Source organism: Mercenaria mercenaria, chromosome 18, assembly GCF_021730395.1.
Source record: "Mercenaria mercenaria strain notata chromosome 18, MADL_Memer_1, whole genome shotgun sequence".
In the NCBI taxonomy this organism is placed as follows: domain Eukaryota; kingdom Metazoa; phylum Mollusca; class Bivalvia; order Venerida; family Veneridae; genus Mercenaria; species Mercenaria mercenaria.
Genome location: NC_069378.1, coordinates 19,547,329 through 19,574,656, shown reverse-complemented (window position 1 = coordinate 19,574,656; position 27,328 = coordinate 19,547,329). Strand labels below are relative to the sequence as shown.

General features: G+C 33.9%; 1 protein-coding gene across 6 annotated transcripts in view; it reads left to right on the top strand.

Moving 5' to 3' along the window:
• Positions 1-27,328, top strand: part of LOC123537817 (epidermal growth factor receptor-like) — a 188,728-nt gene that overhangs the window by 123,803 nt on the left and 37,597 nt on the right. For 5 of the 6 annotated variants that reach the window (XM_045321661.2, XM_053530543.1, XM_045321657.2 and 2 more), the window contains 9 exons: positions 581-1,069; positions 3,334-3,417; positions 3,791-3,915; positions 5,036-5,177; positions 6,671-6,778; positions 9,024-9,135; positions 10,256-10,417; positions 14,543-14,742; positions 26,009-26,217. In XM_045321661.2, coding sequence (XP_045177596.2) covers positions 581-1,069; positions 3,334-3,417; positions 3,791-3,915; positions 5,036-5,177; positions 6,671-6,778; positions 9,024-9,135; positions 10,256-10,417; positions 14,543-14,742; positions 26,009-26,217 — 1,631 coding nt within the window. Of the gene's footprint in view, positions 1-580; positions 1,070-3,333; positions 3,418-3,790; positions 3,916-5,035; positions 5,178-6,670; positions 6,779-9,023; positions 9,136-10,255; positions 10,418-14,542; positions 14,743-15,437; positions 15,638-26,008; positions 26,218-27,328 lie in introns of all 6 variants that reach the window. The other variant, XM_045321656.2, reaches the window with a different exon arrangement.

Here is a 27,328-nt window from a genome sequence, read left to right as displayed (position 1 = left end):
TTATACACCATCATGAGACGAAGTGTCATGCGCAGTTCCCTTCTTTAGAATTACTTCCCTTTGTTGGTACTATAAATAGCTTATATTGTAACTTTTTCATTACTAGTCGTAGGGAAGGGAAAAATCGAGACCACTTTTCTGTAGTACAACATGCATGCTACATCCAATTATGAGGTGTATTTTGACCAATCTCTACCTGGTAAAGATTTTTATGTGGACTTACAATTTTTTTTTGGATTTTTTTTTTTTTTTTTTAAAGATTAACTTCCCTTAGTTGTTACTATAAATAACTCATATTGTAACTTTTTTATAATTGACCGTAGGGAAAAAACAAGACCACTTTTCTGTGGTACAACATAGATGTTACTTCCAAATTTTAGGTGTATTTTAAGGTATCTCTACCTGATAAGGAGTTTTTTTGTGGACTTAGAAAAACAAATGACTTACAATGATTACTAAACAACCACAAAATTAAAATTCCATTTGCAAATACAGGTGCTAGAGTAAAGAAATTTGCTGTGACGGGCGTATATTGTGACATTCTGGCACTCTTGTTCTAATTCATTTTTTTATTCCCCAGTTTGCAGAGGATCATCAGAAGGTTTGGTACGACATGGAGATTTCAACCACCAGTATCTTCAGTACAAAAACCGTTACACAAATTGTTCATATGTCGATGGAAATCTTGAAATTACCAGTTTAGAGGGTGCCTACGACCTTGGATTTCTCAAAGATATTGAAGAAATTGATGGATATTTGCTTGTTGTGAATGTATATTCCAACTACCTAAATCTTACCAATCTGAGGATTATTCGAGGAAATGAGTTATTCCCCTTTAGAAATGATAATTACAGTATGTACATTGCTCTGAACCATAACCCGAAAAATATCTCACAGGGCCTGATGGAACTTCAGTTTAAAAGTTTGACGGAAATTGTCAAGGGCCAGGTGTACTTCCAGAACAATAATTTGTTATGTTTTCTGAGTTCGATATCGTGGGATGACATCAATCCAAACTCGTATCCACATTCCAAAATCGTGTTTGACTCTCTAAATTATAAACGACAGTGTAAGTATACAAATTTTGAGATTTCAGAATGAATTTGTTTGATTTATACCATCATATCAATGCATACATCATTTCAAACGCTGAAAAAGCACATGAGTAGAACTGCCAACTTTCTGTTATCCAGCTAGAATGCTGCTTCACATGAAGGTACCCTAAACCCCAAGTAAGATTTTGAGATCCACAGGCTTGATGGCAAGTTATTCGAAGGTAGCAACTTTAAACACTTTGGGCAGAGGCCTCGGATTTCAGAGTGAAGAATTTGTGAAAATTATAAATACTATGCGACAATTTAGAATGTCTTCTACATTTGATTTGGCAAGATTTTAAACTTAGAAAATTTCTATAACAGTTTATTACAAGGATATAAAACTAGGAAAACTTGTACATGTTTTTTAACCTTTAGCCTGCTGGTGGCAATTGGTTTTGCCTTTGCGACCAGTGCAGACCAAGATCAGCCTGCACATCCGTGCAGTCTGATCATGGTCTGCACTGTTCGCTATTCAGTCATTAAATTTTCCGTGAACACCCCTTTGAATAATGAATGGTATTGCCCAAACTGAATGATGGACCAGTCCATTGGAGAAATTAAGCAGGCTAAGGGTTAAAAAAGCTGAAAAATATTCCAGGAATAAATAGTGCGTGTTTGATGCTGTATTAAACTTGCATTTGGTACTGTCCTTCTGAAGATTGAATTTAATAACAAATGAAAATGTTGCCATTTGAATAATTTCCAAATTATGTTATAAAATGGACTTGAAATTTGCAGACACTCTCTTCGTGGACAGATACCTCAGGGTTGCCAACATCCAAGTCTCTTGCCTCAAATTACCCGGCTTTAGATGTAAAAGTCTTTCGTGCTTAGGAAGCTTAGAATTCTGCTGGTTTGTGGAGTGTTTATGGAGTGTTGGTAGTTCTAAACACATGCCAGTAGTCTCTGCTGGAAAATAATGTCCATAGGCCTACTTTGGTTCCTCAGCCACCATTAAACTATACATTTGCCATTGACACAAAATTGTGACTTAAAGCTCAACAAAAGTGGCAGACTTATTTGGACTGAAAAAAGTCTTTATTGAGAAAGAAATGAAGAAAAATTTGTCTGTGATGTTTGATCCAAGGAAATTCATTCCAAAAAGAAATTAAATTAAGCTTGCCTTGTTAAAAAAAAAAAACAGTAAGGGAAAAAAGGCAGAAATACATTTTAGAAAGAAAAGTCGTTTGGAGTCTTGCATTAATAGGGGCATTTCGGCTGAATTCTGCCAAGATTTGCCTTAGTTGTTTTATTTTGTAAAAAAGATAATCTCTGTTCTCCCATAAAAGATATTTATTTGTCTTATTGAAAAGCTTCACTGAGTTCTCTACATGAAATGTGGACAATAAAATGCAGTGTTTGAAAAAAAAAAATCTTGAGTTTGATTCTATGCGTGCCAGTTTACATAATTCTGCTTAGAATTTGAATTGAAGACACATTAAAAAGAGTTTATACAGCATGATAAACAGCAACCCTGGTTATTTTTATATCCTCAGAAAACTATTGGAGTCAGGCATTTGCATTGAGCCATTGGTCTGTCTATCCATCCATTCTGTCTGCTTCATGTGTTCTTAACCACTGAGTAGATTTTCATAAAACTAGGACCAATTATTAACCTCAAGGAGACACAGTGTAGATTTCACAACCCAGTTCACTAGGTCCAAGATTGAAATAGCTTTATTTGGTGTCTGCTCCATATTGTTGAAACCGCTTGGGAAATTATTATAAAACTAATATCAGCTATCTGCCTTACCAAGACAATGTTGAGAGCATAAACTGGGTCACTAGGTCAAAGGTCAATGTCTCACTTGAAAGTCAAAGGTCATGATCACAATATTTTACTTTCCCTGTATCAAACTGGTTTCTCAGGGAATTAATTACCTTTAGTTTATCATCGTATTATATCCAGTGTGTAAAGAGAAAAAATTCTTATAAAATATTTGTTTTCATTATTAACTGTTGTAATGTTTGATTACATACATTACATACTTCTTGAAAAGAGTGCTAAACTGAACAAAATTTACAGATATTTGAGCCGCGCTATAAGAAAACCAACATAGTGGGTTTGCGACCAGCATGGATCCAGACCAGCCCGCGCATCCACTTTGAAAGCGAACAGCATGGATCCTGATCCGCGCAGGCTGGTCTTGATCCATCTGGTCGCAAACACACTATGTTGGTTTTCTCATGGCGTGGCTCATTTTAAAAAGAATATTTTCAATTGTGTTTATTACAGGTCCATCATGTCCAGCAGATTGTTATAATCCACACACCAAACATTATCACTGCTGGGGAAGTTCACCAGACATGTGTCAGAAATGTAAGTTATTCTAAGACTTATGTTTGTTAACTTGTTATTCTATTGTAAAATAATTGATATTTATGGTGCACTTATTTTTGTTGTTGTGTCAACTCACAGTAACATTCCAGTTCATTTTGTCTTCAAAAAATCTTCAAAAGCAATTTTCCAGTGAATTACATTGATTTCCAAGTTCAGTTTTTACATGAAATCATGCATTTCCAGTAAATTTCATCATCTAATTCTCTTAAGTACATATGTCATGATACTGCACATTTTTAGCGAATTAAACCAAATTCTAATTTCTCTTCAGTTTTTACACGATAATGCACATTTTTAGTAAATCGCATTGAATCCCAATTTTAGTTTTTTTTACATGATAAACGTTTTTCAGTGAATTACATCAAGAAGGTATGCAGCGAGACATGTGATGGTCGATGTTTTGGACCTGATCAGAATCAGTGTTGTCATCCGGAGTGTGCTGCAGGTTGTACCGGTCCTCGGAAAACAGAATGTCTGGTATGTTTATCACAAACTTCTCTAGAATTACACCATTATTTTGTTGTTGTCATCTTTGTGGTGCCTGTCTTCTTTAATCACTTCACTCAGATATATTCAGTAACTTAAACCTCTCTATCAAATTCAACTAAATTTGGTCTCGTGTAAAAATTAAAAGCTAGGGATGATTTGTTTCAATCCAAATTAAAACGTTTCAAGTGTATCTTTAACACACCTGCAATTATCGACCATTTTTGAATCTGACTTGCATGGTCTTTATATGCATTGATTGTAAAAATGTATTTGAAGCCAGAATAAGTTCAGTACTTGTCTGTATTCTATAAACAAACCTTCGTATCACAGAATTAAGCAATAGTACCAAAAAAAAAAAAAAAAAAAAAAAACCTTTCATTAATAGAAATGATGAATTAGATTGATTGTTATGGAGAAGTGACCTGTCTATCTAACACAATGCAGCATATGTTGACAGTTGGTGTTAAATTATTATCCATTAATAAAGGAGTGTTATGTGTTTTGCAACTGCAAACATCCTGAATTATTGGCAGAAAGCAATAATCAGCTAGTAGCACAAATAAACAATATGCTACTGTTGATAGTCTTGATTATTTTGCTATGAAATGTTGTATTCCACTTTACTTTTTTTGTATTACTCTTTTTTTTTACCACAGACAGTGTAAGTTCACCATACCAGGTACTACAGTAAATCTGAGTTTGAAGAGCATTCTAAGAATGCTGCCTTGCCATTGGTCAGTTTCAAATCAGGTCTCAAAATCAACCAGTCAGATGCAAGAGTTTTGAGACTGGTTTCCAAAATCGCTGTTTTATAGCCTTGGAACCTAATGTACTGATTCTTTCTTTATCCAGTCTCACAGATTTATTTAAATCTGAATTTTTCCACCTGCCTGCATCAAATGGCCTTAAAACTTTAAAGACAGAAAATATGTAAATAAACCCTTACTCAGCTTAATTGCAATTAATTACAATAAAACATTCTAAACAGATAACATTTTCAAGGCAAAGGGGATAATATTGTCTGTGAATTTTGTTATCATGGCAAAGCTTTTGTAGTTTTAATTAGAATAATTTTGTGTTTAATGTATTGATATTTTTTTCTTTTCAGGCATGCAAGAACTTCAACAATGACGGAGAGTGCCATGCGTATTGTCCACAGATGAGGATATACGACTCCAATCAAATGAAGTGGGTAGAAAATCCAGACGGTAGATATTCCTCAGGCTCCCTCTGTGTTAAGGATTGTCCTAGTAAGTCAGTTTGGTATCTAAAGACAGTTACCGTGTGACCTGTGTTGGTGCAACATTTAACCCTACAAAATGAGACAAAAAAAAAAGAAAAGAAAAATCAATGGCAGTCTGGGACTTCAACTGTGGATTTTAGAACACCATTATGATGCTGTACTGACACAGTTAATGGGTCATACACATATAGTCTTCTTATTTAGATAATCCAGAACCATTCCTGCCCTTGAATTGTGCATAAACATGACTTGCCTTTGTACGAGGCAGAAATGTGACATGTTTTTTAATTGGGCAAAAAAGTGACATGCCCTTGAATTAGGAAAAGGAATTTGCCATTATATGGGGCAGAGGTGTGACATGCCCATTGAACTAGGCAAAACTGTGACAGGAGAAATATCGCATGCTGCTCTTGAATAAAGCATAGACTTTTACTAAGGAAAAAATGTGACATGTCTTGAATAAAGCATCCTTTAACTGGGCAGAATATGTGACACACCCTTGATTTAGGCAGAAAATGTGACAGATTGAAAGTAATTATGATAAATAGATAAGATTCCTTGTGCAATTCAATTAGCTTTGACCATATTATTATAAACAATAAGAAGTTTTGACCTTTCATTGACGAAAGGTTGTTGTTGTTACCGAAACTTCATTAGCCAGTGCCATGTTTAGATTCCAATCAGTATGTTCTCTTATTTAATTACATATTCATCAGATTTTGCCCATATATCACATGCTGTGTAATATGAAAATGTATCAGAAGTTAAGTGCACCTCATAAAAGTGCTTCTTTCTTATATATTCTTCTTTAGAATTCGAATAAATGACCTTTGTCAAGGAATTGGGCCATGTATATTACTTTAGTTAATATCACTTTTGACCATAGGATGTTATTTTGGACCCTAGGTAAAAAATATATTTCAGTTAGTGAAGAAATATTAAATTAGACCTGAGGAAATCTTACTTTAGAATTTATGGAATATTATTTCGTTCCATTGGGAAATATATTTCTGGCCTTAGGAAAATTTACTTGAGTAAGGGAGTATTACACTTGTTTGGGAATATTATTTTTAACCTAAACTGAATACTATTTTAGACCATAGGAAATTAAGTAAGGAAATGTTGTTTTATCCCTAAACTGAATATTACTTCAGGCACTAGGAAATTAACTTTAGTAAAGGAATATTATTTTGTTTGGGAATATTATTTTAAACCGAAGCCAAATATTACTTTAGACCATAGGAAATTTTCTTTTGTAAAGAAATACTGTTTTTAAACCTTAAACTGAGTATTACTTTAGACTACTTTAAACCATAAGAAATTTACTTTGGAAACGGAATATTACTTTGTTTTAGACCATATTTTGCTTCCAATTTACCTTTTAAAAGTACAGTTTTAGCATCTACTATAAAAGACAACTAGTTAATAAAGATCTGTTTTCATCTTCCACCTGTATTCTGAGAGTAGCTTTTATGTAACGAAATTGCGTTTTGTTTTCAGATTACTTGGTAAAGGATAATGATGCCTGTGTGATTAAATGTCCGGAGGGCAAACACGCTGACAAGTCCACCAACGTTTGTGAAAAATGTGAAGGGCCCTGCCCAAAAAGTATGTGTTTTATTTTACATAGTACATAAATTGATCTTAATATAAACATGAGTTTATAATCCAAAAACAACCTCTTAATCCCACAAGAGAATCAGTCCTCAAGTAAGTGGCATTTGACAAATTGATTTTTCCTCACTAAATGTGCAAGGATAATTAGATTTGGGCCTTATTTGTCCGTATATCACATACAAAACATGGTCTCCATCTACACATGTTCACCGAGCATATTTGGCTGTTTGTTGTTTTCACTATTAAGTGCAAGAATACATTTGGCATATTTCTGGAAAATGACATACCACTAATCCAGTAAGAAAATTCTAAGGTGATCATATTATAAAATGACAAACCGTGGTTGGTTGGAAATATCATGTCAGTAAAAATAGTCCTGTCAAACAGCTGTTACTTCCTCTTCTATATAAGCTAAAATAAGGAAAACTTGAAGCAGATTGAAATTTATTATGTTGAGAATATCTAATTTGCTTCTGAAAAATTGAGAATTGTCTGTCAAACCTGTTTGTGTGTTCAATATCTCAGTTATAATTGGTTCCACATTGGCTGATAATCTCCGTTAATGTAACATAAGCTATGGTTCTAGAAGTTACTGCCTATTAGTTTCAGTACTAGGGATTGGTCAATCGATGATCACATGCTAGATTTTTTAAGATTGCCATTGCCAACTTCCCTTTCTGGTATCCGAATAACTTATGCTTAATACTGCTGCAGCAAAAGCAGATGCTTCAGACGTAATACCCGTCTTTTTCTGCTTTTTATGCCCCCCTTCGAAGAAGGAGGGGTATATTGTTTTGCAGATGGTTGGTGGGTCGGTAGGAATGTAGACCAATCTGTTTCCGGATGATAACTCAAGAACGCTTGGGCCTAGGATCATGAAAGTTGATAGGGAGGTTGATCATCACCAGCAGATGACCCCTAAAGATTTTGAGATCAGTAGGTCAAAGGTCAAGGTCACAGTGACCCTGAACAGTTAAACGGTTTCCGGATGATAACTCAAGAACGCTTGGGCCTAGGATCATGAAAGTTGATAGGGAGGTTGATCATCACCAGCAGATGACCCCTAAAGATTTTGAGATCAGTAGGTCAAAGGTCAGGGTCACAGTGACCAAGAACAGTAAAATGGTTTCCGGGCAATAACTGAAGAACGCTTGGGCCTAGGATCAGGAAATTGATATTGATAATCAGGGAGATTGGTCATGACCAGCAGATAATCCCTATTGATTTTGAGGTCATTAGGTTAAAGTTCAAGGACACATTTGCCAGGAACAGTTAAACGTTTTGTGGATGATAACTTGAGAATGTTTGGACCAAGGGTCATGAAGAATTATACAGAGGTTCATTATGACCAGCAGATTACCCCCTGTTGATTTTGAGGTCAGTAGGTCAAAGGTCAAGGTTACAGTGACTCCGATCATTTAAACGGTTTCCAGACAATTTCTTGAGAACGCTTGGGCCTAGGATCATGAAACTTAATAGGAAGGTTGGTCATGACCAGTATAAGACTCCTACAGATTTTGAGGTCAGTAGACCAGATGTCAAGGTCAAAAAGACCGGAACAGTTAAACCCTTTTCAGACGATACCTTGAAAATTCTTGGGCCTAGGATCACGAAATTTAATAGGGAGGTCATGACCAGCTGATGACCCCGGTTGATATTGAGGTCAATAGGTCAAAGGTCAAGGTCACATTGTACCAGAACAGTAGAACTTTTGTTTACAGTGATCAAATAATTTCTGTTCCTTGTGCAGTTACTGAATGCATCAAGGGGGGCATTTCATGTTCGACGAGCTCTTGTTACTGTCCTGTTTTGGTGATACTTAAAACCACTCTAAGGGACATACTGAAAGTGGCGTCTCTGCATAATTGATTTACATAATCATGCAAATTAAGCATATTGATCTGATAACAAGGTGACTAATACGATTTCTAGTGCCATGCCATTAATCTAAAAGAAGCGAAAATGTATTGGAACAGTTTTAATGAACATTAACGTATTTTTGCTAAGACTTACCAACTTTGTTGTAAAGTAATCTTGTTTGCAGGCATCATCTATCATGTCTGAATATTGTATTCTAAGCTTCTTAGAGCATCAGTTCTATTCCCTTGCACTTTTATTTACTAGTGTTTTTTTTGTCTAACATGTTTTCTTATACAGCCATTTTACTGCTGATGCCTACAAGCTTGATGCCTCATTAGAGAACACTTTAATTAAATTACTGAATTTAACATTTCAGATTGCCCTGGTGTTTCTGAATCCGGTTTTCTACACAGCAAGAATTTAGAAGAATTCCGTGGATGTACAGTTGTGGAAGGAAACTTGAAGATCCTTAAAGTATCTTTTGAAGGGTAAGATATACTCTTAATGACACCTCCATACAAGACAGAGTCAGTGATATTGATAGACCATGCTTGGGAAAATCAGAAAATGATGTACTTTCTTCACAGGTTGTCATAATGTAAAGATGTCTTTCTTCACAGGTTGTCTTTATGGTTAAGTTGTCTTCCTTCACAGGTTGTCAGTATGTAAAAGTGGTCCCTCTTCACAGGTTGTCTTTATGTGAAGGTGGTCTTTCTTAATAGGTTGACTATGTGAAGATGACATTTTCCTTACAGGTTATCTTTATGTGAATGTGATCTTTTTTCACAGGTTGACTTTAAGTGAATATATAGTCATCACAGGTTGTCATAATGTGAAGATGTCTTTCTTCACAGGTTGTCTTATGTTACGTTGTCTTCCTTCACAGGTTGTCAGTATGTAAAGGTGGTCTTTCTTCACAGGTTGTCTTTATGTGAAGGTGGTCTTTCTTAACAGGTTGACTATGTGAAGATGACTTTTCTTTACAGGTTATCTTTATGTGAATGTGATATTTTTTCACATTTTGACTTTAAGTGAATATATGGTCTTTCTTCACAGGTTGAAGGTCATCTTTCTTCACAGGTTGAAATATCCTGAAAATATTTCATTCAGAAATTAGACTAGTGGTTTTTACACCTTTAGGTTGGTGGATTGGTTTAGTAATGGTTTTAACCCCAGGTATGTTGATATACCGGACCAGTTTCTTGACAAATTAACCTCACCAGAGCATCTGCCTCTGTAGAGCAGGCGATGTTCTGTGGTTCCTGCAGTGTTTGCCGTATAAGGGTTGTACTGCAAATGTAGATACTGGTCCAAAAGGAAGGTTATGCTTTAATGGATATTTGCATGGATAGGTGCTTTTAGTGAAAGCTATGGACTTCTAGAGGTAGTGATTTATTCTTGTGCCAAAGCAAGGTACAGATTTATTTTTGTGATACTCTGATACTATTTTACAGTATAATTAAAAGGAAATATAAAGAAGTATTTTTAAAAAAACTCTTCCCATCCAACTAATGTAATTATCTAACAATGTGAAATTGTAAAAGAAAATTTGACATGTTGCACATATTGAAGGATCTGACTGTCAAAATGGACTGTTTTGTATTCCAGGGATCCACATGAGGGAACTGAAGGAATCAAAGTGGAGGATTTACAAGTATTGAGTGATATAAAGGAAATAACAGGTTTTGTTTCAATACAAGAGGCACCTCCAACAGTTAAAGATCTTTCCTTCCTCTCTGGACTGGAAACAATTTACGGGCGGTATCTTTCGTAAGTGTCCCAAGTTATGCATTATTTCATTTTTTTTCTTTGAAGAATGTTAGAAGAGACTTTTAGCACAGTTTTCTGATTGGATGATTCAGCATGAGGACAGTTGGTTAGGCCAGCCTGATTTAGACCATTGTTTCTTGTCTTTTGTAATGATTAATCATTTGTAGTCATGTTACATAAAGAAAATGTAATTTTGTCTCCTAAAGTTTTTTTTTTTAATAGATTATAGGATATGATGAAATATTGGAATTAAGTTAATAATAAAAAGTGCAGGGAGTATAAATTTTTTGTTTTGTTTTGTAGAGGACACTAACGAAATAAGGCTGGCCCTAACTAGAATAGATAATTGATTGACGATTCAACTATCGCAGAATTCGGTTTTTTTTTTCACTATCTTAGTTTCAAAGATAAGTGCATAAAAAATTATTCAAGTAATTGTCACTTTTTAATGCTAATCTAAAGAATACAGTTTTGTAGTAGCTCAATTTTCTGAGAATCTTGGATAATATTTTTATCTTGGACAGGCATCAATGGCAAGGTAGCAGACTCCTACAAAATCTGATGATAAAATATCATAGTTACTAAATAAATGTAAACCTAGAAATGATTTTGTGCTTCTTAAGTTAGCAAATATAATTCATAAATTTAGATAGTGGCAAAATCATCCCTAGCTAGAAAAATAAAATCTTTGATGGAAAAAGTGGTAAATATTTGTGTTGCAGATGTTCCCATGTTTACAGTATATTAGTGACGTTCGAATAACCAGCGTTCCCCATAATTCTTCAGTAAGGTCTTAAAGACGTAAAAGTATTCACAATAGTCATAAATTAAAATGTTTGGTGTTTGTAGTAGACAGTTTTTTATCATTATGCCATATTTCTTTTCAGTTATTCTGCAGAGTGGAAGTTATTTGATATGAGTTATGTTTGGGGATAATTGGAATTTTGAATCGATGGTCTTTTTATTTAAGTGCTCATGGTTAATAAAGGGAAATAAGCTGAAGCTAGAGCATGTGCAGTTACCTCCCTTGAAAGCAGTCTAATTTCTGCATGTCATGTTCTAACCTTTACTTTATATTGATTTTTTGCATCTACTTTTTTTTTTTTGTTAGTTTAATCTTTTCTTGCTATTATTATTTTCCACACGCCTCAGTTCAAAAAAATGTTTTTAGATTTTTCAGTCTTCAATGCTGCTCGCACAGCATACTTTCCTTTTTTTAAGCTCACTTGGAACAAAGGTTCAGGGTGAGCTGTTAGTGCTGGTGGATGGTCCGTCATCCACTGTCCTGCATCAGCATTTTATTGAATATCCTTTTCTCTAAAACTGCTAGTCAGGACTAAACAAAACTTGGACTGTACAATATATTTCCTGGCATTGATATTTATATAGAGTTTGCTCAGATGGTTTCGCTTGACTGCATTAAGGGGTTGCCTAAGCTAAGAATAGAAAAACATCTAAACATCTAATGTACAGCTTCTTCTCACGGACCCCTTGTTGGTTTTTTACCAAATTTGGTCTGAAGCAGTTTTGGGTGAACCTTTCTCAAGTTTGGGTCAAATGACTCTCAACAATGCCACCACTAAAAAAAAAAAACACACAGGTTCACCAGACTTTCTTAAAAGCAAGGTCAAGGTCAGGTGAGTGACATGTTTTTGATAAAATGACGGTTGAGTTTATACATATAAGTGGATTTTACTTTATAGTTTGCATTTTGTCATGAACGTAAATTTTACATAGTCTACAACAGGGCTTGGGAAATTTTGAAAACCCAATCGGTCCAAAACGAAATTACGTCATTACCCCTACCACCGTATATAGATGTAATCTTTCATTTATACTGTGATAGTTCAAAGAAATAAGTGTTTCATGCATTATAAAAGATATACCATTCACAATAACTAATCATACAACGATAAAAGTCAATCTGTTTTATATCTAATTGTTACTTCGTTGGAATATTCTTATTTTCTTGAAAAATACCGAAAAGGACAATTTTGCCGAGGCATTTTAGCACTGTTTTACATCAGAAATGAATCTATTGAAAATGATCATTGTGAGATATCACAGAATCGAGCGGTCTTATGCGCTTGTGTTGTGCTGCAGCTAGCCACTACATTTTGCCAATTTTATATGGTAGTGCTGCCCCTGTGCCACATTGAGGCCCAGCACATCCGTCTTCGACAGGGGTTTATTTTTTTAATTAACCCTTACCCTGCTAAATTTCTAAAATGGACTGGTCCATCACTCAGTTTGGTCAATGCTATTTATTATTTGAAGGGGTGTTCACTAAAAATTTACTGACTGAATAGCAAACAGTGCAGACCATGATTAGCCTGCATGGATGTGCAGGCTAATCTTGGTCTGCACTGGTCGCAAAGGCAGAATAATTCGCCGCCAGCAGGCTAAAGGTTAATTTATTTATTTCATCAGATCAGTTGCATCAATACTCCAGTTTTCTTTTGCATGCAGGTTGCCAGCCCGAATGTCATTGGTGGTCATATTTTCAGACGGATGTATTGATAAACTGACCAGTTTGCCACTCCGGTTCAAACTATGTCTTTTGAATTAAAACAAACCATTTAATAAGCTAGAATTAATTTCTCTAATTATCGTCAAACAAAACTGGTATCGGATAAAACAGTCGGTCCAGGTCAAAAGTAATGAAAACATAAATTACTCAAAAGTCGGCAAATGGTCTTCTTTAAGAAATCGGTCCCAGTCAAAAGCAAACGTTCTTAATCAAAGGAATTTAAACATTGAAATCGGCTAGCTGCATACACTAAAGGACCGTCACGCGCTGATTACGGACCGATTACAAAGGTGACAATCAGATGTTTTTGACACGTTTATTGATGATCAGAGGGCGCGAACAACAGTCATGTATTGAGATCTTAGACCAGATTTTATACTTTTTCTCCATTTTTATCGGACCAATTTTTTTTAGGTTTTTCATTTTTTAAATCGGTCTGAAAAGCAAAAAATCAGTCCAAAACCGACAAACCGGCAAATTTCCCAAGCCCTGGTCTAGAATAAGTTTAATATTGATAGGTGTTGTTACAACTGAATTTAGTTTCTACACAGTTGATTAAATATAGTTCTATCAAAGTATCAACCATATAAGTTTTAATGAGCTTACGTAATTCTAGGCTATTTCAGTGATTTAAAGCAGTTTTACTTTGGACTCGGCTATACGCTTTCTGTGCAGACTTAACTTTGGTCGAAACTGTACAGTACTTCTCTGATTCATTTAATTTTTTTATTATTTTTTACTCCATATATTTTTTGTTTGATGAGATATTAACTTGTTTGTAACAGTGAACTTTTGTGATAAAAGATGAAGAACAAGATTTTAAATCTTTCAAAATGGATGTGGAATATTTCTGACTTTAATTTGGAAATAGATCATGTACTGACATTTTTTTCATTTTTAATTATTATAAAATGGTAGACTTTAATCTTATGTTACATTAAAAAATTAATTTCTTTATGAAACGTAGAAATTCACTGTTACTCTCAACATACACCAGTCAAAACTCAAAATATTACATTAATTTCACATTTTTCTAGGGAAAAAAATGAGAAAATACTAAGTGTTTTTTAGTTTAAATCATTCTCAGAGATTTTTTCCTTCAGAAAGGGACTTCAGTACCTTAAGGGGAGTCAGTCTTTTGTTCTTTAATTTTCTGTTAGTATTTTGGGAAGGTTGGCTGACATTCATTTTTTGGGGTGGGTGGGGGGATGCATGTTAACATAAATTAATGTTACCTGCTGTATTATCATATTATTACCTGAAACATATATTTTTTTCTAAGAATTTATAAGTTGCAAATTCAAAAAGGTGTTTTTGCACATTTTCAGAAATATCGTAATTTCATTTGGGGAAAAAAGTCAATTAGGTTTTTAACTTACGTTTCACTGCCTTTGAAATTTGCTTGTTAAATAATGATAGGTAAAATCAGTAAAATTTTCAGTTTCCTGTGAAATTTGACATTTAATTAATGAGGGTAAAAATCAATATTTTTTTAACATGCCTTTGAAATTTGGCTGTTAAAATCTAAAGTTGAGACTGGTATTAACAAAATTTGCTGTCATTTTTGTTTTGTTTTTTTCTCTCTATTTCTATAGGACTGGGATTGCTTTAAATGTTTTAAAAATGGATATTCAATACCTTGGCTTGACCTCACTTCATCATATCAGCCATGGAGGGGTACTGATTGCCCTTAATCCACGCTTGTGTTATATAGATACCCTTGATATGAGCCTGATATTTGGAAATCCAACTCAAAAATTCCTGCGAAAGGCGAATAAGGATAAATCTGAATGTGGTAAGTGTGGAAGAGGTGTTACCATGACAACCAATTTTTCTTCTATATTACTTTTTTCTATATGTACAGGACAGTCATGTAAGTTACTGCCCAATTACACATACAGGTATAGTCTTCGTGGTTACAGTTCTTCATTTTTTGGAGGAAGAAAAGTGTGTCTTGCGAAAGAGAATGTGCATCTTTTTTCTTTCAGTAAGTGTAATGGAAAAATCTGCTCATGGCATGAATTTAAGAATTCTTTGGCAGGCATTGATCTAAAGATACTTGTTCTCCCACTTGTTTTGGTTCTCCACCTTGACTTCTTGTAAGAAAGTTGTCAGAAGAAAAATATGAATTGAGAAAGGTGGTAAATATTGAAGTAAAATATTTGTATTGAAAGCTATACTTGTTATTGTAGATGGGCTGTAAAATGACTGTCTCGTACTACTTGTAAAATCAGTATTTTGTTAGGTGCATGAACATTCAAAAATTATATTTTCTTACCCAGCAACCCGGAATGGAAACAACAGGAACAAAAACAAAAGGAGTAGTTGAAAAAGTTATTGCAAAAAGAGCGTTTTCTCTAGACCATTAAATTGTTCTGCCCAATAGAAGTTCATGCCCATGGAAAAAATACGTGATTTTACAAGATTGTGTAGACTTTTGAATAAAACTTTTTAATTCATGTATTTTTTCAAATTTTTCTCATGCTCTAGGATGGGATTAGGAATTGCGGTATTAAGCATGGACGTTGAATGGTTGGGGCTCACGTCTTTGAAAAAGGTTCGACGCGGCGACATAGCCATTGCGTGGAACGAGAATCTATGTTATATTGAGGACTTAGATTTAAGTTCTATTTTTGAATTCCCCACCCAGCAGTTAAAGCTGAAAGACAATAAGGACAAAACAGAGTGCGGTAAATATGAGGCAACTTGCGGTGCCGGGCACACACGTTTCTAACGCCTTTCTGAGTGGTTTTTGTGTGTTTTTAAATGTGCGGACAATGTAAGCTTCTTTACATGTAGTAGTTTTGATGTCTATATTAAGCAATTAACAAAAAGACTCAAACCCGTTTTAAAGGAATTTTTTATTTTTAGATACAGATATGGTCTAAAATTAACTGACAGAAATTAATGCTCAATCAAGAAAATTGATAAATAAAAATATAGATATCATAGAACGCACATAAAAGAAGTCGGCATTGCTCTTGTATTTTTTAATTTAAAAATTTTAATTATTTATAATCTTTATTCTAAAATGTTTATTTTGATTTAAATTTTAAAGCAAAGCAGTGGTCTGACAAAATCATTTTTTTGCTCCCATATAGCTTTCTGTGCTCATCTTGTATATCATTGTAAATACTGTTCTTCGTGTCATCATAAAAGCTATCCTTCAGTGATTTTTCGGTGTCCCCTTTTTCACATCTGCCATGTTCAATGTTGGCTCTATTTATTTTTCTTTTATGTCTACGGATTTTTTTTTGTGTTGCATTTGTTATGTTGCTGTGCTTACTGTAAATGTTGGTGTGCTTTAATGTCTGTCGTATTGCTTTGCTTGTTTTATATGTCAGTGAGACAACAAGATGAAGATTGTCACCATAGAAATGATCCACTGGTTTTATAGAAGATGAAGGAATTGAAATACAATGTCTGTTTATAGTGCTTTGCGTTTGGGATTTTTACCATGTCTGTTTCATTTACATTACAAGGAGTATTTCGTCATTGTATGTCTAGCTTTATACCCCCAAAGAACTTTTTTCCAGTCAATAGCATCACTATATGTCATCAGTATCATATCATTACTGCTATAATGTTTTATTTTCATGTCATTATCATGTTTCATATCTAACCTGTTAACCCTATAAGGATCTTACATGCCTGCCTGTGTAAGACGGGGTTTTCCCTACCCGAGGGACAGTGTGGAATGGAAAACCGAGCGTTAGCGAGGTTTTTTATCCATGCTGTCCCGAGGGTAGGGAAAACAGCTGTCTTACACAGGCAGACATGTTAGATCATTTTTCTTGCCTATCATGTTCAAAATAGATCGTGGAGACAAATAGGTTTGGGTATTTCCTGACATTATTTATAAAGTTTATGACATCACAATGGTACCAGTACTATGTGACGTCACCTTAGTGCATGCTATTTTAGACAAGGTTTTTCCCTAGGGAAAGACAGGAATATCTATCCCCAGCGCATGCTCGGATAAATGTATACTTTCCCCGCTAGGTAGGCAAGAATAAAGAGTCATTTTTGATCCCGTAGCTTCAGGATATTTCCATTATCCTTCATCATATCATTACTGCTGTAATGTGTTATTTTCATGTCATTACTATGTTTCCTGTCTAACCTGTTATCCCTAAAGAGTCCTTTTTGATCCCATAGCTTCAGGATATTCTATTATAATGTGTTATTTTCATGTCATTACTATGTTTCATGTCTAACCTGTTATCCCTAAAGAGTCCTTTTTGATCCCGTAGCTTCAGGATATTTCCATTATCCTTCATCATATCATTACTGCTATAATGTGTTATTTTCATGTCATTATGTTCCATGTCTAGCCTGATATCCCCAAACAATCCTCTTTCATTCCAGAGACTCACACTATTTCCATTATCATTAGCATCATATCATTACTGCTATGATTTTCATATCTTTATTAATGTCACATTTCTAGCCTCTTATCCCAAAAGAATCCTTTTTTTCATCCCATAGCATCAGACTATTTCCTTTATCATTAGCATCATATCATTGCTGCTAGTATGTGTATATTTTCATGCCTCTATGTTTCATAGTTTGTTTTTATAATCCCAAAGAACTCACTTTAATTCCATAGCATCACTGTTTCATCAGCATCATATCATTACTGCTTATGTTATTTTCATGCATTACAAGGTTTTATATGTAGCCACATACGCCCAAAATATTGTTTTGCATTCCGTAACATCACAGTTTTTACATCACCATCATATTGCCACAGCTATGATTTGTTATTTTCATGTCATGCTGCAGTCTGTTTTAGCAGTCATATTTGTTACTGTTATTTCAGTGTTACGCTTAACATTATGTCATTATTTTCCTTCTAAACATCACTCACTTTTGTCACACCACTCCTACTTTTATTATGCCTATCAGACTGTTACCACATCACTCACACTATTACCACACAACTCATACTGTTACCACACCACACACACTGTTATCATTCAAGTCATATTTTTACCACACAAATACTGTTACCAAACCTTTTTACATTTTTGTCAACACTATATCAGATTGAAATTTCAGTTTGGCCTTACTTAATAGTTTACTCGATTAACCTCATATAATTGTCATGACATACTACTTGTTTAATGTAATGACCAGTTACCATTACTATTTCAACTAAATTATTACTACTACATCTGCAGCATCATACCATTACATTAAATTGCAATATTTTACCATTACAGTTAGAAACTATATTACTGTAAGTTTGTTACACTTACAGAATAAGGCCTTCTACATCTGTAACATTATATCATTAAACTTAGAAAACTAAATCTGCAGCATTATATCATTACACTTAGAAACAAGTAACATTACATTATTACACTTAGAGACAAGCAACATTACATCATTACACTTAGAAACCAGCAACATTGCATCATTACACTTAGAAACAAGCAACATTACATCATTACACTTAGAAACAAGTAACATTACATCATTACACTTAGAGACAAGCAACATTACATCATTACACTTAGAAACCAGTAACATTGCATCATTCCACTTAGAAACAAGCAACATTATATCATTACACTTAGGAACTAGGAACATTAAATCATTACACTTAGAAACAAGCAGCATTAAATCATTACACTTAGCATACATGTGATACGTCCCGGATTGTCCGGGATTGTCCCGGAAATTACATACTCGTCCCGGTGTCCCGGACAGTCTTAAAATGTCCCGGAAAAATAAAAATACAGGAACAAATAAAAACAATCCCCCAAAAAACTTGTTTTTGTCTATAATTTGTTAAATTTTACACAATAAACAGTCCCCGTTGTCAAATTGTTTATTCCTAATCACTTTCATGCCCTCGAGCGGGCGAGCGGGACACGTGTTGATTAAGCCTGCTTTGATCACGCAACGATCTTTTGATGACACTGATTAAGTTACAGTCAGTTATTATGATGACTCTGATTAAGAACTGACAGGATTATGCAATCAATAACTGTTTTATGATAGTTAAATTAGGAACAATAGGAGTGATCGTGTTTGTAAACAAATCCATTGTATTTTCTATTTTTAGAACTGATAAGACAAAGACAGGGTGGGCCGACGCCGAGCGTCCATGTTTTTTGTAAACAGTGATGTTTTTCTAACGTCGTAAATCTCTTTGTTTTTAGCACGTTGGCGGTAAAGCTACATGTAGCCTTTATGGAAGAGATTATTGAAAACTGTCAATTAAATGATAATTATTTTAAAAGGTTGTAATTATTTAAGATCTAGATCGATTGTCACACATATTTTAAATTAAAATGCTGAATGCCTTTGCCGACCGACCCATGAAAATTGACCCGACTCCAAATAGAAAAAAAAAATCTATTTTATATTGTCGATTTTATCTACAAGATTTATTTTATTCCTTTAAGGATTCATTTAATTATTAGATAAATGTTTAAGCTTTAGAATGATACCAAATTAGCTAGAATCTAAATCACGATGACCAGGTTGATTCTTCGTGTATAGTAAGTCTCCTAATTCTGTTCACCTCGGGAACGCAATAAATTCACGTGCCGAACTATAGATGAATTACCCGTATACATGTATTTACCTCCCTTAGAAAGCTAGACGACATTTGCCGCAGATTAATACAAGCGAGTGAACAATGTTTAGTCTCGGGAAACTACATATATATTATGATATTTTTGCATGAAACAGATGAATACCAATGTCACGGTGTATGTCCCGGACAAAAGGTAAAAATCCCGGAAATTTTAACTCAGAATCCCGGAAACGTTCTGAAAAATTATGGCATGTATGCACTTAGAAACTAGCAGCATTAAATCATTACACTTAGAAAATAGCAGCATTAAATCATTACACTTAGAAACTAGCAACGTTATATAATTACACTTAGAAACAACAACATATTATCACACTTAGAAACAACAGCATCATATCATTACACTTAGAAACAAGCAACAGTGTATCATTACACTTAGAAACCAGCAACATTATATAATTACACTTAGAAACAACAACATATTATCATACTTAGAAACAACAGCATCATATCATTACACTTAAGAACTAGCAACATCAAAATATTATCATTACACTTAGAAACAAGCAACAGTGTATCATTACACTTAAAAACAAGCAACATCATATCATCACACTTAGAAACTCGCAACATCATATCGTTATACTTAGAAACTCGCAACACTATATCGTTATATGTAATAATATGAATGCACTGGTACAGTGAGATGATATATTATTACCATTAGAATCTAAAGTATTGATTCAGCATCAGATCCTTATCCCATTACATTGTAATTACAAAATCATTACATACTACAATTTCCTTTAATTACTGATAAAATATTGCAAAGAATCGCTGATGCATCTCTCACATGGTATTACATGTTATCTATGCTTATTCTGTACCTATTTTTCTTTTCCATTTCACTGAGTGATCATACAAAATATTTCCTTAGTTCAAAATATGGTACACGTTCTTGATAAATGCCTTTGGTTGGTAAAAGTATCCATGTAAAATTCAATGTCAGTAAATGCTTGATGCACTTTTCTTTGGAATATTCCTTGGGTGGCTCTCCACCAAATTCCTTCAGATTAATCTGTTTCATTCAAAAGTATGACCGCCAGGGGCCAGGACTAGTTTTCTGTATATGACTGTATGGCTTCTCCTTTGAACAACTGGCCCAATTACAAAATAATTTCACAGAAATGTTTCTTAAATGACCTTATACCAAATTCCTTCAAATTATTCAGTTTTGTGATAAAATTTGGGGTTAGCTTTCACATTATGGCATTATGGGAAATTTCCTCCTCTGAAGCAGCTGACCTGATTTCAAAATAATTTCACAGCAGTGTTCATTGGTTGACCCTCTACCAAATTCCTTCAACCTATTCTGTTCCCTTTAATAGCATGACCATTAGGAGGCAGAGCTAGTTTTCTCTGTATTGCTATATAGAAAAAAAAATGACTGCAATGTTCCATAGGTGACCCTCTAGCAAGTTTTTCAGAGCATTCTGTTCTCTTTAAAAGCATGACCATTAGAAGGCAGAGCTAGTTTTCTCTATATTGCTGTATAGAAAACAAAATTGACAGCAATGTTCCATAGGATTCCTTCAGAGCATTCTGTTCCCTTTAAAAGCATGACCATTAGGAGGCACTTTGTTTTCTCTATATTGCTATATAGAAAACAAAATTGACAGCAATGTTCCATAGGTGACGCTCTACCAAATTCCTTCAAAGCATTCTGTTCCATTTTAAAAAATAAAATAAATAAAAAAAACAGCAAACACAAACATACTGTGTCATTATCCACTTATATTTTTTTGTGGGGAAACTTTAAAAAAAAATTCCTGGGGGAAAATGCTGGCCCAATCTCATAATAATTTCACAAATATTTTCTTGTGTGATCCTCAACCAAAACTGTTCAAGCAGGCTGTGAAACTAAGGTGAGCGATCTAGGGCAATGTAGACCCTCTTGTTTTCTTTTTTGATCAAGAAAATAACAATAGAATAAAATGGTTATTTGACAGAGTTCAGTAAGGGTTATATTAAGCTTGCACCCAGCTGAAATGTCCTATTAGCCTCACAAACTTGTTCAATGTTGTTTTTTTCTGCGGGGTACACATCCAAGTATATCTCCATATTGCACAGAAAAAATGGTATACTAGCTATCAAAGTCCTTACCACACTGCATATCATTTCATGCATGGATTCACATGCTACTTTATACATTCATCAGTTGCCAAAATTTCCATCTTATCATTTATTCATTATACATTAAGTTGTCAGACCACTGCCCAATTAGATTTGGTGTATTTTTCGTTAAAGCTTAGGTTACTGTTACTTCAAGCACTGGTAAATTCTGTATAGTTTTAGTGTGTTTTTTTTTCATTCAAAAACTTTATTTGTATTTTGTCCTTGGTTTTAAATCTGATTTAATTGGCTAAAAGTATTTATAATAGTGGAATTTTTGTGCAGATATGGTATATTCATTAGAAAACTGCTAGTAAATTTTTTTTTATTTGAAACACAAAAAGTTGTCTCCCCTGTATCACAGATTTTCACATATCCCTTGAGTGCATCAAAAACCCCTGTCCCAATCGATGTCCTTGACACGTACTGTATGCACTGCCTTAAAACCTGTTAATTCCTAAATATGGTGACAATGATTTGTTTTAATTATGTTTTTATTTGCAAAGCGTTCCCGGCACCTATGATAAATGGTATCCTTCAAAGTCGCTTCTATAACACATCCCCCACAAAGATATTATCATGTCTCATCTAATATAATTTTTTTTGTGCATCAGACATTATTTAATTGAAAATTTATTTGATTTTCTACCATTTTTTCTAAAGTGATAAAATAAATGCATATTGTACAATCTCTACTTTTAAACGGATTGCCAGTTGTTTTTTTTTGTTCTATGATTGAATCTTTCAGTTTTACTTCTTGAGTAAATCATATACCTGTCTGCCATATTTGATATTGTAAAGATGTAGAAGTAGCACACTGTAAGAATTATTAAGAAACTGTATTACACCTTCCCAATCCACCTTGTAAAAGATTGAAAAAGGTAGTATTGCTCATGATCATAATTAAATTATGCTAAGTTTCATTCAAACATAGTAAAAGTTTCTGTAAAAACGACACTGAAATGTCTTTAACATACAAGTAAAAACGTTCAAGAAACATGTTTTATATAATAATTATGTTGGTGCACAAGTAAGAAATTAGACGAGACTTGATATTTGATTTTTTAAAACAAAATGTGCAAAACCCCCCTTGTGACATATTGTGTAACAACTAACTCTCGATGGACCAGTAAGATGATGTTTGTGTGCAATCTAACAGGCTCTCCGGTTTTTTATTTGTAAACAAGAAAAGGTCGTTTCGGTTTTGTGGTTATTGTTTTTTTTTCTTCATTATTATTTTTTTTTTCCTTACTACTTGGTAATTACAAAAATATGTAAAGTCTTATTTTGAGCTGATGTTTTCATTGGTTAAACAAAAAAATATTCTAAATGAAATTTCATTGTAATAGAAAATTTTAAAAGTTCGATCATTACTTAAAATTTCATGGAAAACAACAAGTAGTATTTTTGAATGATATATAAGATTTTGTAATGAGAATTTTCTATCCTTAGACTATCCTCCCATAATTCAAAGATGGTTTTATTACACATCACCCATAATTCAAAGATGGTTTTATTACACATCACCAAATGTAAAATTTTCATTATCAATGAATACATGCAATAAAATAGATCTTTAATCTTTTGTCCAATGCAAAAACAGAGTCGATAAGATTTTCAGGTTTTAAACCAATGAATTTGTCTGTTTCATAATCAACTTTAATTGATTAACCAATGAAAACATCTGTTACATATAAATTCCAGCTTGATCGTATTGTAATAAATTTATGGGTGAGCTGTTAAAAGTATAGCAGTTTTATTTTTGTATTAATAACAGCTTTTTATTTCAGATTACTCTGTATTTTTTGTGTTTAGGCAAAAAAAAGTGTGGTTTGAATAACATGCTTGAGTTTTTTAAAGTGTTTTATGCTCTACTTTCCAAAGAAGCAAATCTAAAAAAGAATGATGTACAAAGAATCATTCCTATTACGTGAGCCACACTTTTTCATGGCCTTCTTATATAATATGTGTATTGGATGTTGTGCTCTAACTTGCGAAACAACAACAACAAAACAAAATCAAATATGTTTGGAAACTCACCAAGTGCTTTGAATAACAAGAGCATTTGGCTTTCTTATTAGGCAGTGTGCCAATCTAATTTTAGTACAAATTTTTGTGCGAAATATATTTTTTGAAAGTTTGACCTTTTCTGGACATAACATATTCTGAAATGTTATTTATATATTGTTTTTGCATGACTGAAGTTAAAACTTGTAGGGAGACATTTTTTGAAAGATTTACGAACAAAAAGTAATGAAAGAAAAGTGGAAATGAAACTTGTTAAAACTTGCCCAATGCTAACAAAATGCATTTTCTCACAATTACTGAAACTTTGCATGTTGATATTGTGCCCAACCAAATAATTCACTAAATAAATAAAAAACACGATGTCAAAAGGCAAAACTTTTGAACAAGGCATAAAAAGGCAAAACTTTTGACCTTCATAATTTTTATTCAGATTGCTTAAAATTGTTTTATGATGTTAATGATTAAGTTTTTATATCATTCTTAAATCATAACTGCTTGTTATTTAGTATTATGAATAACTGGTTTCAAGTTACTGAATAAGATATTTAGTTGCGCAAATTGTTTGTATGTTTATGGTAATCCACAACTTGGTGAGTTTCAAGTAAGTAGATAATTGTTTCAGTAAAAAAATCAGGTTTATAAGCTGGAATGCTTATTTATACCATTTAGCACACACCTGTTGTTTGCTGTTAATTTGTAATTGATAGAATTAAATAAGATAGCAGAATTGAATATTAGATGAAAAATAGCAGAATTGAATATTAGATGAAATATAATAGCATAGAAACCAAGCACTATGGTGACAGGTTTTATAGTGTGGCTTTGTGTTTTTGCTAGGTTAGAATTTCTCCTTATAATGGTGTATTATAGGCTTGCTCCCAGAAAATGAATGTGTGACTGTCACAATTAATGTAATGTGTGTGTGTCACACTAGGCTCTTGGGTATGTCAGACATGGCCTTATGGATCTCATTGAAAGGAGTTATGTCACACCTTATATTAGGGCTAAAAATGTTTTGTAAAGTAATGCACATAATTGCACTAGTTCTGTCACACTTATACCTGGAAAAGAGGTTACTATATTACACCATGTGATATTGTAAAACTTTCATGCCAAGTGATGTGTATTACACACTAGTTCTTGTGATTTGATATGTTACAGTTGTCCCTAGAAGGACTGTTGTAATGAGACATTACTCTTTCACTGAGTAATATGTATACAACAACTGTTATGTCACAGTTGAGCCTGGCATGTAACTGGACATGACTCTTGCCAAAACAAATGTGCACAATGCGCTGGATTAGGTCTGTTGATCTGAAATGTTGAAATTTTTCCTAGAAATAAGGTTATGTCTTGCCTTGTAATGGTGTAAAACTCTCATGCCAGGTAGTTTGTTCTTAGTAATTTGAGAAATGGGGTTAGATCCACTTGCTGCTGGAATTGGGTTATATCACATTATATTACATGAGATTCAAGTGCTCAGGTTAGTCACACTTTTTGAAGGTTATGCCACTTTAACTCCTTGATTGAAATTTGCTGGTGACAGTAAGTATTTAAGTCTGTCTCACTTGCTCTTTGTGACCAGAGTTTGCCAGTCTTCATCTTTTCAAAAAGTGGTGCCACACTTTGCTCACATTTGCTCCAGCCCCTGTTGAGCATGGTCCATTAAATTTTGCTCCAGGTAATGCATAATAGTGTGTTATTCCTCTTAGTTCTGTGTGATGTTACATTGGGTCATGTCACACTAAAGTCTTGATTGTCAAGTGATAAAGCATAAACTTTACACTTTTAGGAGAGTTTGATACAGAATATATATGAGGACACCATTATAAGGAGAAATGTAAAAGTTACATGTAAATACGTTGTAATGTTAAAAAGTGTCAGAAAATTTACTTAGTTATATATCAAATGTTAAAACTTTCCTGTTGTTCATTCCCTTAAGGTTACTTTGTGCTTAAATAGCACTATGTTTGCAAAATGTATTTTATCATTGCAAAAAGCATCTGTAAATTATATCTTTATTATGAGTTTGACAGAGCAAATTATGTCTGTTTCATCCATTTCTCTTAATAGGTTTCACAGAATGGGATGATAAATTGTCAGAAACACAAGCTGCAGAATCAAAATTGATTGCTACTATACAAACAGACAGACCAATTGTTTCATATTTTACAGAAACATATTATACTGATCAATTTGCTTGTTAAAACTGTATCTGGTTTTATAAACATATTTTCATATGGTTTGTCTCATAGCCGATAGAAGAAATTTATAAAGTTTAAATCTCATTCTTTTTTGTACAATGTTTCAGATGCCCTCGGGCTAAAATGTCACTCAGAGTGCTCCAGCTATGGGTGCTGGGGCCCTGGGCCTGATAAATGCCTACAGTGCAAGACGGTCCGTATGGCCGAGAATAACACATGTCTTGCCAGCTGCTTGGAAATACCGATGCTCTACCGTGCTGAAAATAACACATGTAAACAGTGCAATGAGCAGTGTGCAGGAGGGTGCACAGGACCAGTAAGTACATTTAAACCTGTATTAACCCTTAACCTGCTAAGTTTCTTAAATGGACTGGTCCATCATTCAAGTTGGGCAATACCATTATTATTCAAGGGGTGTTCACTGAAAATTTACTGACTGAATAGCAAACAGTGCGGACTATGATCAGCCTGCAGGGATGTGCAGGCTGATTCTGGTCTGCACTGGTCGCAAAGGCAGTTTATCAGCCAGTCAAGGGAGGGACATAATATGACTGCAAGTTGCTGAACAACTAATTTGGAACCTTTGCTGACTGGCTGTTTTAGGCAAGTGGCTGCGTATTACAAGTGGTCACTGGGACATGTACAGCTGTATATTTATCAAGTTTAAAAGATGACAGAAGGGAGCTTTTTAAAAAATTAGCTGTGTATATAAATTTTTGTTTTTTTAATTTAGAAGGTAAAATTTTCTTTTTCTGTTCTAATGTAGTGATTCAGTGTTATAAAAAGTTATGTTTCTTTATGCGATATTATATACTTCGACAAATTATTTTCATAACAAATACCATGTTTGTTGTTATTACTACTGCAAGCTTTCTGCATCATTAATTCGTGTTTTTAACCTGTATTTTCACATTATGACTAGAAAGTCTGGTGCAAACACATCATGTTTGTCATGTGCATATCTTTTGAAGGGTTGTCATGCCACCCTGTGTATTTTGACTCTTTATATATATACATTTATATATATATATATATATATAATCTGTCCGTTTCCGATTGATAACTGAAGAACACTAAGGCCTACATGCATCAAACTTTATAGGATGATTGCCTGTGGTAATTAGAGGAAACCTATTGTTTTTACAGTCAGTTGATCAAAGGTCAAGGCCCAGTGACCTTGAAACTGAATACAAGGTTTCCAATTAATAACTGGAGAATGCTGTGGCCTACAGGTGTCAAACTACAACTGGTGATTACCTGTGGTCAGTAGATGACTTCTATTGTTTTTGAGGTCAGTTGGTCAAAGATCAAGGTCACAGCGACCTTGAAACTGAAAATGTTTCTGATCGATAACTGAAGAATGCTTTGACCTACAGCCGCCAAACTTCATGGGATGAGTGTCAGTGGTCAGTAGATGACCCCTATTG